The 16,965-nt window shown below is 40.8% G+C and overlaps 1 protein-coding gene across 4 annotated transcripts; it reads right to left on the bottom strand.

The window, feature by feature from the left end:
- Window positions 1–50: 50 nt before the first annotated feature.
- TCTN1 (tectonic family member 1) lies at window positions 51–13,000 on the bottom strand. 4 transcript variants are annotated; one of them, XM_065646484.1, is made up of 15 exons: window positions 12,793–13,000; window positions 11,339–11,459; window positions 9,365–9,495; window positions 8,955–9,121; window positions 8,453–8,540; window positions 7,489–7,598; window positions 5,484–5,504; window positions 4,938–5,063; window positions 4,248–4,373; window positions 3,787–3,869; window positions 3,321–3,461; window positions 2,887–3,043; window positions 1,690–1,815; window positions 1,205–1,349; window positions 51–610 (listed from the first exon to the last, which is right to left on the bottom strand). In XM_065646484.1, exons 1-14 carry the CDS (start codon window positions 12,980–12,982, stop codon window positions 1,206–1,208), a joined length of 1,731 nt encoding a protein of 576 aa, XP_065502556.1. In that variant the 5' UTR covers window positions 12,983–13,000; the 3' UTR covers window positions 51–610; window position 1,205. The 4 variants fall into 4 exon arrangements, with proteins under 4 accessions (XP_065502556.1, XP_065502552.1, XP_065502553.1 ...); XM_065646480.1 differs by having other exon boundaries at window positions 51–312; window positions 12,793–12,982; XM_065646481.1 differs by lacking the exon at window positions 1,690–1,815 and having other exon boundaries at window positions 12,793–12,982.
- Between the last annotated feature and the right edge of the window lie 3,965 nt (window positions 13,001–16,965).

Below are 16,965 nucleotides of genomic sequence, written 5' to 3'. Positions count from 1 at the left end.
TGACCATTCGCCATGAGTACTTCTCTTTGCCAACCATTCTTTTCACATTGTTGGCAGTTTCCTCATTTCTGTTGCTGCTTGTGCCACTTTGTTATTTATAAAACTTCATTTCAAAAATACCAACATACCACTCCTTTAGCTGACGATCAAATCGAGACCAAAACAGAGGCAAACACATGCCATTTTTCATCAGACAATGCCTTGTTCTCAGCAGCAGAATGGAATTCTGATACCGTGTTCTCTCATCTCTACTTCCAGTTCAAGTGTTTGTTTGTGGCCTCCTGGGCTCCAAAGTTCTTCCTGCTTCCACAGCTCATAAATCAACACATTAAAAGAATTATAATATGTAAGAACAGATGTAGGTGAGTGGACTGCTGGGAACAGTTAGACTTCAGAAAAACCATTAGAAAGTGTATTCTAAAAGACCAGGCTGGTGTTTGAACACAACGTCAACTCTTTCAGGTACTAGAAGGTCCCTGGGGTGAGACTATTTCATAGTTGAAGTGTCAGATTCAGTAAGTGGGAATTTGGAAAGGTGTTGGCTGTAGCAGGTGTGTCCAGGTGATCTCAGCTGGAAGGGTCATTGAGCTTTTCTGAAAGCATAACTTAACTGTTCAGATTTTTAAAGAAAAGTAATTAATTAGTGGTTTGGGAAAAATAGCTAGAAATATATGGCTTATTAATCTATGAAAACAGATAAAGCAGAGGCCACATCTAATAGCACAATTACTTTAATTAACAATTTAGCTCTGCTGTTCACAGAATGATGAAACCTACTTTCCTTTGGAGCGTTCTGTGTCCCTGTGCCCTTCCCTTCCCCTCCAGCCTCCGCGCTGCTCCGCAGGCAGCTGGACGAGCGCTGCTTCAGAGCTGGAGGCTGCACGTGTGCTGACTGGCCACTCAGAGCCACCATCACGTTCATCCTGCAACCTTTTTTCCTTTCGGCGGAGGTATAATTGGGAAATTTCTGCTTAATGTGTTGGGTTTTTTTTTTTCTGCTTTAAAACTTCTGAGAACCCTCACTAAGGCTCACACCCTTTCTCCCTTGGTGAATTTTAACCCAGGGTGTCTACAGTTTAGAAGGAACTGATGGCCCATCACAGTGGCTGAATAAAGCTTGCTTCCTCAGGAAATGAACTAAAAATCAGAAAAAGGCAGAAATATGGCTTTTTTTTTTTTTTTTTTTTTTTTGATGCATGCTTACCTTAGACAAATGGGAAGAAAAAATCAAAGGGTAACTTGATGTTAATGGTGGGCCAAGCTTTATAGCCTGGCTCTGCAGGTGAAGAAATATCAGTGAACACAACAGAACTTGTTACAGGAATAGTCCTTTCCCTTCCTGGGGGAAGCTGCAATGAAAATAAAAATGGTCATTAGCTTCAGTCTTCTCTTTGTACAACTGCTTTGTTTGGACTGGGTTATATTTTCAGCTGTTATTTGTAAAAGTTTTTTCTCATATATAGTTCCATGCTTCTCTTAATGAATGATGTATAGATCTTTATTGAAGTGTGTTTTGGCAAACAGCCCACAGTTTTGTCTGAGTTGGAACAGAAAGGGTTGTGTGTCATACATTCTAATATGAAGTGCCACCTTTAGATAAAGAGATTAACTGGGTCACTGCTGCACAGCTGATACCAAAGCAAAACAAGCCATTCTTTTTATCTTAAACCCTGTAATTTAATTACGTACCTGCTTCAATGTGGTAGTAGTGATCGTTGCCGTAACATTCACTATTCTGGCTTGTGGATTGACTAGGGATCCGTATTTAGTCCACTTCACTTCTATTTCAAGAGATATTGGTATTTGGCATGCGCTCTGAAAAGGGTTATACATTCTTTCATTGTCTGACTTGGCCAGAAGCAACCCTGTTAATTATTCATCTTATTAGAATGGCAGAATGCCCCCCGAATGCTCGCTCCAGGCGGTTACCAGAGCAGCTACGTCTTGCCTGGGCCCTGGACAAGGCGCTTGCAGCCTGGGCTCGGGGGTGTCCCTGTGGTTTCTCCGTAGGTGACAAACCAACTCTGTACCTGCACTTCACCCGGACTGTTCTACCCGTGCAGGACTTTGGCTCTTAGTGACAATGCTGAGCTGGCTCTTTTTAGTAGAAGACTTATTTCAGTAATACCACTGAGCGGAATTTTGGAGCCTACGATCTTAAATATTTGTAGGTATTTCTTCTTAGGGCTAGTGCTGAGCTGGCTCTTTTTAGTAGGAAGCTTGCAATCTCAAATATTTTTAGGCTTTTTTTTATTGAACTGCCAAGTTTTTGGTTACAGGAATAATTCACTGTTGCAAAAGCACGCAAGAAACCAATCTACAAGCTGTTCTTGAGGAGTTGCTGTCATTCAGCACATGCCAAGCAGCACTGCCTGCCACCAACAGCAGGGACTGAGCGGCAGCGGGAGGAAAAGGGCTAGTTCAGATGGTGTTAAGAATAAATGTAGTGTTTGGGTCACTCAAATATACTGTTTCTATGCTTTAAGGGATTTTTGCTCTCTTACTTTAACCTGGCATAAGAGCACCAAGCAGAAACACTGATTCTATTACTTCACTCTTTCAACCTCGCCTCTTTTGCTTCATCCAATCTGAAAAGCAAAGCTCTACACTGTGGCTAAAACTCATTTTGTACCTAACGTGCTGTCCTGATCCACAACTGAGGTGCCTGGATACCAGCTTGATTAAAAGTAAACTCTGTCTTCTACAGCAAGAGTGAAACTCCTCATTTGTGAATATTCCAGGAGGACTTTCCTCCAGTTTGTTTCTGCTTTTTTTTTTTTTTCCCATAGGTCTGAGAAACCTAAGCTGATGCTGCAGCACAGGTACAGCTCTCGGGAGAAAGGACAGTCAGAGCGATGGGGGTGGCGGTAGCGGTGTAACTTTTACCTGTTCTGAGGTGCGGAGGTGAATTATCGGCACCCAGTCAAGTACATTCTGGGCTTGAGAATTGCCAAATGACGCCACGTATTCAGGAAAGCTTTGTCCCTTCAGCAAATCTAGGAGGGTCTGAGTCAAAGGCTGGCACTTCATAGCTGCAGTAATTCTTCCAGAGGATAAAAAAAGAAAAAAAGTTAAAGCAATATGTATTGCTTTGGCACAGTAATAATTCCTCCTTGCACTCGTGGACTGTTCAAGCCCTCTGGCTACAGTTGCTAATGTACATAATCTTTTCAAGAGAAAAGACCATTGTTAATTAAATGACATTTTTTATAATGAAATACTCCTATAGCAGTATAAATGTCCCAGGACCTGAACAGATCCTAATGGAAAGGGTTGTCAGAAGGTTAAAAAGCTCTAAAGAAAAAAAAAAGTCCTCTTACCGTAACTGACAGCCTGATATCATGTTATAACCAAATAATATTGGGGTTCTGGCTCCCTGTGCTGCCAGGCAGTCCTGGTTGGATGTACTTTGCAGAATGGTAAGTTGACTGTATTTGTTAGTATTCTGAATGATGCCAGATGTAACACAGAGTTAAAGTGAAATTCAATACTTGATGTATATCATGAAGAAAGAATCCTTAATCATAGCCTTAAAATATAATAGCTCAACTCCTCTTAAACTGTGCAGAAGCACTAGAGTGTACAATGAAAGTCTAAATCTATCTCACTAAACAGTCCCAGGAGACTGCAGTCAGGACTGAGTCATTCGCTACTTCTAAAACACAGCCAAAACCCCACACTTTTGCTGAAGAACAGATACATTTTATAGATATCCATGCGAGAAAGTGTTTGTGAAGATGAATCAGAACAAGTGCTGCAAACAAAATTTCAGTGGGGAAAGGATATCCTTGTGGCTGGAAGCCCGCTCTGAGAGGCAGCCCAACAACGTAACCGGGATTACCACTGAGGGGAACTGGCGTTGTATTTACCTGCAATGCAGAAGTACAAAATTAGCTCTTATCCTGTACTGAAATGGTTGGAAAACACAGAAATATTTTACTTATTTTAGGATTATTAACTGCCTGGAACAATGATAGTAATAAGACTGTAAGATTATAACAGTTCTCCAGCACTGGGGCAGGCTTTGCTTTCACTGGATACAGTTAGAGAGTCACAAGGTGACGCTTCTAAACGTGAAAAACAGACTTCAGAGACCTTTATTGCCCCATTCTGAAATGCTGCCTCATTTGTGTATCCAGGGCAAGTTACATTTTACCTTGCTGCTAACAATTGTTCTGATTCAAGTTTAATAAGTTTTGTAATTAAACGTCTTTCAACAAGTCATCCGTAACATCTCCAGCAGTTACCTGAGTAAAGCTGATGTCAAAGCTCTGCTGGATTGAAAGTGCTTCTTTGGTAATTGCCCCCAAGACAAAAGAAGCAGCTGCTTCTATTATTTCTCCTGCATCTGTGTATGTAATGTGATAACTCACCTGAAAATTAAACATTTTAGATATTAATTAGAACAAATACAAAAGAGGATGAAACTAGGAAAAAAAAAAGGAACTTAAAGCTTTGTAAGTATCGTTTTCTTCCTTGCTGAAGAAATACCCAGCTACATGGGAGAGATATACTATATCCTCAGTTGTAGTTGATAAACCTTTTCTAAGCACAAGCCCAACATTCACCTATTTGAGATTATTTGCACTGTGTAGTCCCGTCTGTGCCACCCCTGTGCCCGAAGTCATCTTCTCCCAAGCATAATGTAGATTCTAAACTCATGTTATTGTCTGTTATGCCATAAATGCACAGTAATAATAGAAAAGGATTTCATCCTGTCTCTGTGTTATGTTGCATACAGTTACTATTTTGTTGCAAAACACTCTCTTTTTATCCCAAAGTCAGCGTTTCTCCTGTCACATTCGCTTTGGAGATGTCACAATATATGAAAACTGTGCAAGGCCCTTCTCACATCTTTGTAATTTGTGAATCAGAAAATATTTGATGCATCCGTGCTTTCCATCAAACATGAGGAAGAAAAGAACTGTCATACCTACCCCAAGAACTATATTTATGCACAGTTCATCCAAAGTCACAGGGGGCCTGAGGACATCACTCCCATTAAGTAAAGTCCGCATTCCATTCAGGGACTGGACAACTATGGACTGGACAGTAATATTAACCTGAAAAACAAATTCATGTCATTTCTGAATATTGTGTATAATTATTTTTGGCGTTTTCCATATTATTATATTTGTGACCCCTCCAGGTTCTTTTCCACAGGGACAGCAGGCAATAATCTTCTGAACAACTGCTATGTTCTGAAGTTCAATGAACAGCTCTATTTTTAAGTAACTAGAGAGAGTTACTTAAAAAGAGAGAGTTTTATTTGAGGGGAATGCATCAGGCTTAAATCTTTGCAGGTAGCATGTTATCTTGGAGTTGCTAAGTATCACTACTGATAGCAAATTATAGAAATTTTTTAATTCAAAGGTTAAGGATAAAGTCCCTGTTCTGACAAAGTCAGTGAAAAACTCTCTCTAACTATAATTGAGTAAGACTTTTGCCCCACGTTGTTCCGGGTAAGTTAGAAGGACACTTACCATCTGACTTGATTTGGGCACCTAGGGGAGAATAAAAGAACAAATTCAAACAATAGCAAAGGCATATGGCCTATTACAAGTAGCAGTTAAATAAAGCTGTTAAAGCTTAATTGCTTTGTCTATTTAACTCTCTATCATTACAATAACTTTTACATTGTGGAAGTGATTGGATATACACTACAGTATCCAGGCAGGGTGAAAATAACTGCTATTCTTTGTGGTTAGTAGGCAAAGTCTTACAGTCCAAGACTCTTCTTCCCCTGACAGTAAATGGAAAATTTCTCAGTGCCTTCCATAATTTTCTATCAGGCCAAGCTTTGACTACATTCCCAATAAATATACCATGCATGCAATAAGTAGTAGATGAATCTAGTGTTTCAGAAACACTGAAAAAAATGTATCAGAAAGGCGACTCAAGAAAAGGATCTCAGCTTGGCATGACTGTTATTGTGGCAGAAACGTCAAGCCAAGGTCATCAATCAGGCCTGCAAAATACTCAGAGCAGCATTTTGTCAAAAGTTTTATTTTTGTGACTCCTCAATGAGTGTTTGATTCCCTGGGCTGATGTGTTTTTTTTGCTGCCAGCTCCACCTGCTGGCACTGGAAGGGTGACCGCCCTGTCCCCAATACCAAGTCACTTTTCCATTGTCACATCCCATCTTCAGCTGCCTTTGGGAAGGGGGTTGGTTCCTACAGACCATCTCTAGCGTCTATTCAGCCTTCTCCAGTTCTTGCATCTGGTCCTTCCTGAATGTCCAATGTCCTTTGGACAGAGATCTGACCTCTCCTAAGCTGGGCCATTAGAACTGGCAAGCAGCACATGGGTAACGTGTTATGTACGGTCCTACTGATGAAGGAGAATTCATCTTTCAATTCAAAAACGTTCAGCTGCTCGGAGTCTGTCCTGAGGCATGCTTTTTCTTTTCTGGTTCTGCAGCCACCCAGAACTCTAATTTTGGGTGCACATGGAAACACTCAAAGCCTTTCTGAGGGAGAGTTTTCCCTACCTCTTCCACAGCAGGATGATGAAAAGGTAACACCTGCGAGCACCCCTTTGCTGATTTGTCCTCAACAATCAGAATGATCCCACCTGTGAGAATGTGAAGTATTCAGCAGGTTTCCTTTATTGCTGATAGCTTTGGAATCTCTGAGGAGACTGGAAGGGTCTTTAAGAAGTGACTCACTATAGAGTACTAATTAAATTAATTTAAATAATTATGTAAATCAAATCTATTTAAATAGTGGAGACTATGCTGGTTTTCAACAACCTTCAGTAAGGAGCTACCAGGATAAGGTATTCTGTATTTCAGTTTCAATTTTCCATGTATGGTTTGTCTTTCTGAATATTTATAAAAGGTGTTTATTTACACATAAGGCATCATCCTCCAGTTCAAAAAAGAAATGAAAAAGTAAGTTTAGTTTTGAAGAATAACCATAGACTGGATTTGTTAGTAGGCTGGATACAAATAAATTTGCTCTCAGTAGGGTAAAAGTTCATGTTATTTGAGGAGTATAAGGAAGGCTTTGCACCTTGCTGTTAAAAATTTAGGCTTGTAAGAAAAGGATATACGCAGAGGATTAAACCTTACAGGCTCTTCTTTAAGTACAAATGTTTGCCAACTCTTTAAAACCCAGAATTCTTAGAAATGGGCACTCTGGTAATAGGCTGCTTGGAAAAAGCTTAGACTTGCATAAAACTGCTGCCATTGCGGCAAGCGTTAGCTCAGCAGCACAAGCTTGTCTCTTCAAGACCATTATTTTTGCTGGCTAAGCAGAAAACAGTAAATGCTTCTGTTACCCAAGCTTGAAGTAAAAACACTTCCAAAGGATTTCTGCATAGAAGTCTGTTACATACAGAGATATTTCTCTTTTTCCCCAACCCACGATTTAAAAATCCAAATAAAACACCATATCCTTTATTAAATAGAAGTTACTTAATTCTGGGGACACAAAAAGATATGTAATATCAACAGTCAGCTATATGACTGTTTCAAATGATACTTACTGCTAAAATGCTGGAGTTGATATAGAACAGCATACTAACTGCTTGAATGTTGCTACATTTTTCCACGCTTACTGATCTAGTGCATTTTGTAGCCTGGTTTACTAAAAACCCTGGAAAAAAGTCACAAAGTATTACTGAATGAAATTAAAGAGTAATTATGAAAAGCAGAAATATAAGAACCTCAAGTATAAGCAAAAGTAAACCTGATTTCTATTGCAGATAAGGTTTTATGTGAGCTGTGAAGAATGATACTTTCTTAGATTCTCCAGAAATGCTATGAGTCAAAAGTCTTACTTCTTAACAACAGAAGCTTAATAAAAGCTAGAAGATTTATTACTTCATTTTTGAGATCTCATAAGACTTTTTTTTTCTTTCACAAGAGACTTTTCCTATGATCATCATCATGATAGTTATGATGCCATATTTAATAATAACAGTGGGGTTTGGAAAATGCAGATGTGTGGTTGTGGATGTGGCTGCTTTCCCCACCCCCCTTCAGATTTTCAGAAAATTGTATGAAAGGTTAAAATGTACAGCTCAAGCAAGCATGTCTGACTTGAGTTGCACTGAGGCTATGAAAGGAACCTCATTATACCAGAGGGACAACTTACAAAAGGTTGCCCAGTGAGGTCTTGCTTTGTGTAATACCCTCTTCCCTCATGGTGTCACCCTTGTATTATTTTATTAAGCCAATTAGGATGTTTTACTGTTGGATAAACAACTCATTAACAAGACTCTCAAGGATTTACACATCTAACTTTGAATGTTTAATATAGATGCAATGCAACTTCCAACCTATGTCTAAAAAACTCCCAGAGAAACAGAAGCTATTTGAAAAATGTTTGTTCATGAATCTTTACCTGAATTTACACTTGTGCGTGTGCAAATTTACTGACTGATTAAGCTCAAGTCAGAGCAGAACACTCTAAAGCGAATAAACTGGAATTCAAAAGCAATTTCCAACCTGCAGGATTTGCGTCGGAGCACCAAGAGGAGACAACAGGACTAGGAAGTCTTAGAAATGCATCCGCTGTCTGTATAGGAACACCGTACTGTGAAATAAAGCAACACATTCAAGTATGTAGGTGTGTTTTGGTCCATGGAAAGTTTTAGAGCACTTGTATTAACTATAAATCTGCGTAAAAGAAGTATTTATTTCTACTCTATCTGTCAATACTCCATACTATGTGCATCGGTTCTTAAGCCAATGCTAACAGCTTTATGTTTACAATAGCAAAACAGCTGCTTATTTTTCACAGATCTTAAAAATGCAGTTCACTTTTAAATAAGCTAACACAAAATGCTACACTTACTTTTACATTTCTGTATTTAAAGATCAAAATAATGTTTGCTTTTTCCAGAAGAACTGTGATTTGTTTGTTTATTTATTTTTACGAGCAGATGCAAACAATATTCCCTTGATCTTTTATGGAACCTCATACTAAATGAGTCATATAATTATTTACCTCATATCTATACGTTTCATTTGCATCAGAAGGATTTTGAGCATCTGTGTTCATGTTCCAGCTGTCAGGCTTAGCACTGAAAGCAGCACTTCCAAACCGTTTAAGCAATAGATCAAAATTTTCAGAAGTAGGCATTTCAGGGGGCCTGAAGGAGAGTGCTTGTTTATCTGTCAAAACATTTTTAAAAATGTGATAACTTTTAGGATAAAACATACAGAAATGGTATTTAGTAAAAATTTTTTTTCTGGAGTTGTTAAAAACTCAGTAACAGAAAAAACCCCTTAGTTTTACAAGTGAAAGGACTAAGGGCTGTGAACATACAGAATAACCAGTTTTCTGACAGGTTGAGTTACTTTTAGTTTTAGTCTGTTTCTGGTACCTAAAGAGCTTATAAAAACAACTCCACTTACAGTTTGTAGCATGAATGCAGAAAACACTGGGATTGACTTGGTCAGTTAATTTAAATATCCTTTCTGGTGGATTTGCTTCAACATCAAGTGAATATGTAGCAGCTTTCTGACTACAAAGACGGCTGTCACCTCTGCAAACAACGATAATAAAATCAGTAAGTCACTAGAAATTAGTATTGACCATATTTTAAAGTTCTTTTCATGTATTGAGGCAGCATCAATTGTGCCTCCTTAGAAGGTTTATATTGTTTTATGCTGTGTCGGGTGTACCACAGGCTATGTACAGCTCAGAAGCACTTTTATTTATACAACACAAGTGGGAAGTGTGACTTCTAGGGTAATGTAATGGCATGTAGGCCAGGAAAAAAGGTCAGTTTTGTGAACACTGGAATAAAATTCACTTTGAGGGGTACGGGGGAAAAAGTCCTACTTGAGATGCATGTAAATGAAATGGCAGAGTGAGAAACAGGGAGGTGAAATAACCCATCCAATGCAGGAAAAATATTTGCGGATGAGCCATGGGTTCCTCACCAACAGCAGAACTGCAGACGGCTGCGCAGCGAATGTGCCAGTTCATACCCTGAAGAGAACTGGTGCGTCCTACATGCCAGAAATACAAAATGATGATCCTTGGCAAACTGGTACTTAGGCGGAGTTAAAACAGTCAAGGACAGATATTGAAGAAGTGAAATGACCTTTAGAAATTACTTTTTAAGCATGGAGTTAAACTTTTCCATGAGGTGAATCGTTTGTTAGCAGGATCACATCATAAATCACCTTTTTTCTGCTGTTTCAGAGACCACATAGCCTCTTTCTTGTGATCTGTCAAACCCTTTCAGTAACTAACACAATTATGCGAATGTATATAAATCTAGATGTACAAATGAGATCCACAATACTTGCAGTAATTGAAAATCCCATGGACTTTTCATGCAAAATGAATATTTTACACAGAAGAATTTGAGGAAAGAAACACAACTTGATTTTATGCATTTCTAGTTGACAAAGACAGAATAGTCACCTGAGAGAATTAAACTGTCACTCAGGAAGGCGTTGATTAGACCTTTCTGATATATATATATATATATATATAAATATCTATAAATGGATAGCAGTAGTCATTGTGTGCAAGAACAATAAGAAACCTCAGTCTGGGATGACTGCTAATTCAAATTTCAAAGCTCCAAGAATAAACCCTAGTGTTCAGATTAGCGTAATTTATACAGAAGGTGGGTTGAAGAGCTGTACTTAGTGTTCTGAGAAGTCACAGAGAGGTTTTTGTTGGGTTTTTTTAATTATGATTTTGAAGTGAACTTTCTTAACTCCTTTTTGAGAAAATGAAATTGGGTGAAGGTGTTTTCAGGTAAACTAAACAGCAAAGAAACAACCATTGGCATTACTTTGTTCATATGTTACATTTTACTGTTTGTAAAGTGACAGACTGGCAGTGAGGCGGCAGGTTGGGATGCTGACTTGGAAAACTAGGATCAGAACGATGCTTGCACTGCTACATTAAGCCCCAAATGGATCAAGTTTCTAGCTGATATCACAAACTAACATGAAAGAGGTTACTGATAAAACGCTGATGACCTATGGGAGTGGCCAGCTGGTCCCCTGGTATCAGCTTTCTTAATTTTCAGACACTGCATTATTTTGATTAAAGGCTAAAGGTGCATTATTCTTTCCCCAGCATCAGTACCTACACACCCACAGATGCCAGCACAAGGAAACAGGGAAAAAACAAGGAGTGCAAGTTCGGGAAATGGGGAATAAGTGAGTGAGAAACTGGGCTGAGAGGCCAATTTGCTGTTTTAGCTGTTTGGAGCCAAAAGTTTACAGGCCTGAGCAGGAACGAGTGGTGAGAGGGTTGGCAGGAGGAGAAGGGTTAGGAATTGGTAAGAGAGCACAGAGCCCTTACAAATACACTCAGCAAATAAAACGGGATTTATTTCTTATAGCTTTTTATCCACTTACGTGACAATAGGAACTGAACACGTAGTAAAGAGACTGAAATCTGCTGCGCTGCAGTCAGGGTCACAGCAGCAATTTACATCACACTGTGCCACCAACAGATCACAAACACACAGCTTGGCAACTGGAGGAGAGATTTAAATTAGAATTAGAACCTTACACGGTACAGCATGTTCCCTGACACTTCCATTTTTCACCTCGCCCTGCTTTTGACAATGGTCAAAAGTCTATATCCAAATTCATGTATTTTATTTTTTAAGTCCTTTTTAAAAGCCGTCTTTGCTGCTACTTAGCAAATGTATTTGGAACACAATAACAAAACCAAGAGCATGCTAAAATCTGATTATGTGTTCCCTGAAATCTAAAAAGGCAACTTAATAAAAATTTTGAAGTTATGAAAATATACTCAGCCCTGCAGAGGGAAAAAAATACAAACAAGGTATGCTTATCTGCTTGTTTCAGCTTATTGGGCAAAAAGAAATTAAAAAGAAACATTTTGATAGAGCAGTGAGATGTTTCAAGTATCGAGCATGTCCCAGGGTCCAGTAATATGTTGGCACATCAGGAAAATATAACTATAGTTGACTTCTTCAAAGTTGTTTTTTCTCTCTGTCTTTAGATACTGTGAAATATTGTAATAATACAGAAAGTAACCGCTAGCAATACTGTAAACTGTCTTGATAAAATACGTTCAGCAACTTCTTAAAACATTCTTAGGTTTTCAGGTTTATAAACTTAAAGAACAGATTACTCTACTGAACTGTTTTTGAGAGTTGCTGTTCTATAATAAATCTAGACTTAAGAATAGCACAGAAAGAAGAAAATTAAGACCAATGCTCCATAGTTAGGACAATCAAAGGAGGTTTATTTTCATAACCAGTGCTTCTTTCATTTCAACTTGACTGTTGCCCACTTCTGTACAGCCTCCTGGCTGTTCTCTGACCATCTGAACAGTATCCAGGCATTTCCTGGAATCTCTGAAGTTCTGACTGTTCCATTAGTTGAGTTTAGCACTGGAATCCTTAGTTCACCTCGTAAACAAGAGAAGTTTAAACACGGATGATTAGATTGTGCAGTTATGTCTCTAGGATCGCTGATTTAAGTCTCTTTTCCCTAAGGAGAAACGCACCGGGCCATGTTTAATTTGGCAAGGGATCTAAGGGAGCCAAACCGACGGCAACAACTCTGGGAAATCAAAAGTTAAATAAAAGAATCCCTGCCAAGCAGAAGACAGCGGGAAACACCTTCTGATAGCACAGTAACTTGTGATCAATATTGCCATAGCACCACTATGTAACCACAGAGCTTGTCCCCGCCCCGGGTGGCTGCAATGGGAGCCGGAGGGGGACCAAGGGCCCAACGACGACCGGCGGCCCGAGAGATGCCGTGAGCGGGGCTTCCCTTGGCCCGGGAAGCGCGGCCGGTGTCCCGCAGCCCCCGCCCCGCCGGGCACCCACCGTCCGTGACCGGGGCCGGCCCGCTGCGGGGGCGCGCCCAGGCGGCAGCGCGGGTCTCCGGTGGCTCCGCGGGGCCCTCCGCGCTGGCCATAGGCTCGGGGGCGGGCTGGGCGCTCGGCTCTGCTGCCCGGAGCGGCGGCAGGAACAGGAGGGGGAGGAGAGGGGCCCAGCAGCTCAGCGCCGCCGCCATGGCGGCCGCCCCTAGCAACGGTGCGGTTACTAGGGAGCGCGGAGCATCACGGGAAGGGCGCGCCCGCCGCGGGGCATGACGGGAAGGAGGGGGTGTGCAGCCCGGGCAGCATGGCGGGCGGTGCGGGGAGGCCGGGCCTGGCGGGGCAGCGCTGCGGCCGGGCGTGGCCGCCTCCTCCCGCCTCCCTCAGCCCCTCTCAGCGGAGGGCGGCTTGGGGTGAGGCCACACACTGGGCCTTCGGCTGGACGTGGCCTCCTGTGAGGCCACTCCACTCGCCATCGTGGTGTTCTCAGGTGTCCCCTCAGAGACAGCCCAGCGCGGCGGGAACCCGGAGCGAGTGGCCCGGCAGTACCAGCCCAAGGGCGACGAGAGAAGGTTTAAGGTGTAGGGATTTAAGTGTAGGCCACGTACCTGTTTTGGGGCAAAAATGCTACTGGAGGGCTATACACAAAAAACCAAATGTGGGGAATGGCCCCTCGTGAGCTACGGAATCCTTTGTTCAGTGTATTTTTGCAACTCTGTTTTTAGTAATCTGCCTTTTTTAAACTTTATTTTCAAAGTCTTACCATTTTCTTTGTCCTTTTGAAAATGCCACAAGTCCTTAACACTCGGTGTGCATATTCATCAATCTTGTTAGTAATCTTACCGTATATACAGGTATTTTTCTACTATTTTGGAAAAACTGAGCTAGAGAGTGAGTGGTCAAGGTTCCTTGAGGTTATCATACAAATGTTCACATCCAGGCTTCAGTTCCAACCAGAGATGATGTTTTAAAGTTGTTGAAGTTTGTGTTCTGCCTTATCTGTTCAAAAGCAACTTTACAATGTTTGTTCCTGCATCAAGCCGACAAGTACAGCGTCGCACAGTGTTTCTTATTTTTCTGACCAGGTTCATTCCTATTGTCGTGAAGGGAAGCTGACAAAAGCTTTAAGACCACAAGAGGGCATGTTCTCTTTTAATACATTTGACTGCTCCCTGTGCCAGTCACAACATCTGAACAGCGCAACTTCACACGGACGTGCAGATTTAGTATGTTGGTGAATGGTCCAGCTGCTTCTCTTGAAAACTGAAATAATTCCACAGTGCATACAGTGTCTTTGTCACTTCTTCGCACCGTCCTCTGCTGCACAAGAGCCAATTATTGACAAAGGTGTTGGTGAGTTATGCGAGACAGACTGTTGTCTGCCTCACACAGTACAAGGCTACCAAGGTCATTTGAGCTGGTTACAGGATGGATATCACGTGGAAGTCCTGGAATCATCCTTTTCCTTGGAAACTCCTCATTCTTCTAAGGACATGGTGACATGAAGGTGAGGATCCAGTGTACAGCATTGTACCTCAGACCTCTGTGTGGTCACATCCAATAATAGTCTCACCTGGGTCTCCCTTCTGCATTCCTTCTGTTAAAATAACTCAGAGCTACTGTACTTACCTTCTTCCTTGGGGAGGAACAACTGATGTGTTTAGTCTCTTTGTTTCTTTGCTGTTTCTGAGATTATTTTGCTTCAATTGGAAGCATTCACACATTTCCTTTCAATCACGGCTCCTAAATGATGTTACTGGTGTTGGGGGTTTTCTTCAGGCTTGAAGAGTAGCAGTAACTTCCAGTCCACTTCCATTTTGAAAAGTTACTGTAAAAGCGACATCATAGGGCTCCTTCTTTTTCTTCTCACTAAGGCTGCACCAGGACTGGCAGCAGCCATCGAGGAGAGGGTGTGCCTGTATTTGGAGGAAGTTATGGGATCTTTAAAAGAGCAGTGTCTTTCCTTGTCCCGCAGCAGAGAAAAATGTTGACTTTGCCAGCTTACTCAGATTTGTGTCTTTTTAGCTATGTTCAGGCTAGATACTGGTGCACTATTCTGAAAACTCTTGTGTCTTTGGCCCTTTGTAATCAAGCAGATTGGCACAGGTTGTAGCCATCAGCTGAGGATGTGTTTGCTGCTGGCAGAGTTGGAAGTCTTGCAGCTTCAAGAGGAGGAGGCCTTAGGCAGGGAGCAGTTCGAAGTAAAAGCAGCTTTTGTTTTAAGGTGAGTTAAAAGGTGAGTAAAGCTCTACTTTTGTCACTATTAAGTGAGTGAAGTTTCCACATCCTCTTGCTTGAGGGGAAGTAAAACAGAATCTGGAGTTTTACTCTAATTGCTGTGGTGCTTGTCCCGGCTGGGAGGGACAAACCTGCAGGAAGGAACAACTGGAGCCCGTGGCTGCTCTGTCCTTCGCTGCCGTGGGTTGGAGGTCAGACATCTCTCTGGGTGAGGCTTAGTCCCTTGAACTTCCTTGACTAATCTGTTCCTGGTACCACGTATGGTCAGTTAACAAGGATGAAGAAGTTTCTCCTGCCTAGAAGTCCTGCAGATTTTGAAACTTGGAATTTAGTTTGCAGGCTTGGAGGGAGAGTGGTGCTTAATTTACTGTTTATCATCACTGGTCCTGTTCTGTCTTCTGTATCACTTGTTCAACAGCAGCGTGATGAGATAATTAATATTTAAGCATCCCTGCTTGTTAGTTTACACATTTCTGATGGATATAAAATCAGTAGAGAGGGCTGTTGACAATGCACAAGGGAAAACATAACTTAATATATTCTTTTTGCATCCAGAATTACTTTGCAAAGCTGATGGTGCACAGGGGACCCAACTCCTAGAGGAAAGCCAAGCCTCGCTGAAATCCGCGAGCTATTCCGCAGCACAGATTGCTCCCTGAATGCATGTGGGCAGGAGCTGGATGAATAAGGAGGTATTATTTCTTACTGCATCTACCATTGAAATAGAACAGAACCGGGTAACCATTCAATAGCAAAGTATGGAGTAATTAATATGTTTTTCTTACGACTTTTTTTTTTTTCCAGAAGTAATTTAGGGCTTTACTTGGACCCACAGTTCACCTGACCCCATCCCCAGTACCTGCTTTAAAAGAAGAAGAAGATGAACATCGCTGTTGTGTCACTTCAGTTTCCTCTTTATTAAAGTGACTAACTCTGAATTCCTTAACTGTAGGATGTGATAGTTCAATAAAGTAATGAAGCATCTCCAGAAATACATACAAACAGAATGCAGTAAGTCTCTGCAGAAAGAAACATAAAGAAATATATAAATAAACAACTACCTTTGTCTTACAGAGAAGAAAGGCAAGACAGAAGCTGAGTGTAAGAGAAACCATTTGGATAATCCCATCTCCACAAGAAACACCCTTGTGTTAGACTTCTGAAGCAGGTTCCAAAGAGCAAACTCCACAGTGTGTAGGACAAGATCAGGACATAAATAAATTATGCATGTTGTCCATCACAGAGATTTAAATTTATCCTATCAACATGAGTTAATTCATAATTAAAAAGGGCACTGCAATCCTCATGTGGGAGGTCCTATAAAATGAAAATTCAAGCAGTTTAAGATGCAGTAGATTGCTGTCTATTAAAAAACATGTTCAGGGATTTACTGTATTACTATTTTAATTATATTTTAAGCATCAAGATTTTGATGTGCGTTTAAGCATTAGAGCATGGCATTTGCAATCCAAACATTGCAGGATTAAGTCCCATCAAGTACAGGGGAAGTAGCTGATTATAAACACCAATAAAACTAATGCAGATGTCTTTTATGAAATGCTAAGACTAAGCAAAAAGCCCTATTTATATTTCAGTTTCTCTCATCCAGGCTTATTTTAATAATTCAGTTAAATTAAAATTTTTAACTGTATAACTTTTACCATAGCCCTTCCCTTTTAAAATTACTTGCGATTTAAATAATTTAATTACTTTTACACATACAAAATCACTGCTGTTCCTCAGCACAAAAGACACTAGAGTTCTCAGAACAGCACACCAATATCTGTCCTGAACGTAGCTACGAATCTGCAAATCTGAGTGAATAAACTCGCAAAGTCAACATGTGTCTCTGCAGTGGGACAATGACAGAGATTCTGCCCATGGACACATATCCTTTGGATTAAACAGTTTATTTGCAGCCATTAAAACTAACTCAGAGCAG

Source organism: Caloenas nicobarica, chromosome 16 (assembly GCF_036013445.1).
Source record: "Caloenas nicobarica isolate bCalNic1 chromosome 16, bCalNic1.hap1, whole genome shotgun sequence".
Lineage (NCBI taxonomy): Eukaryota > Metazoa > Chordata > Aves > Columbiformes > Columbidae > Caloenas > Caloenas nicobarica.
The sequence above is the reverse complement of the archived record's forward strand: the minus strand, read 5'-3'. Positions and strand labels throughout refer to the sequence as shown.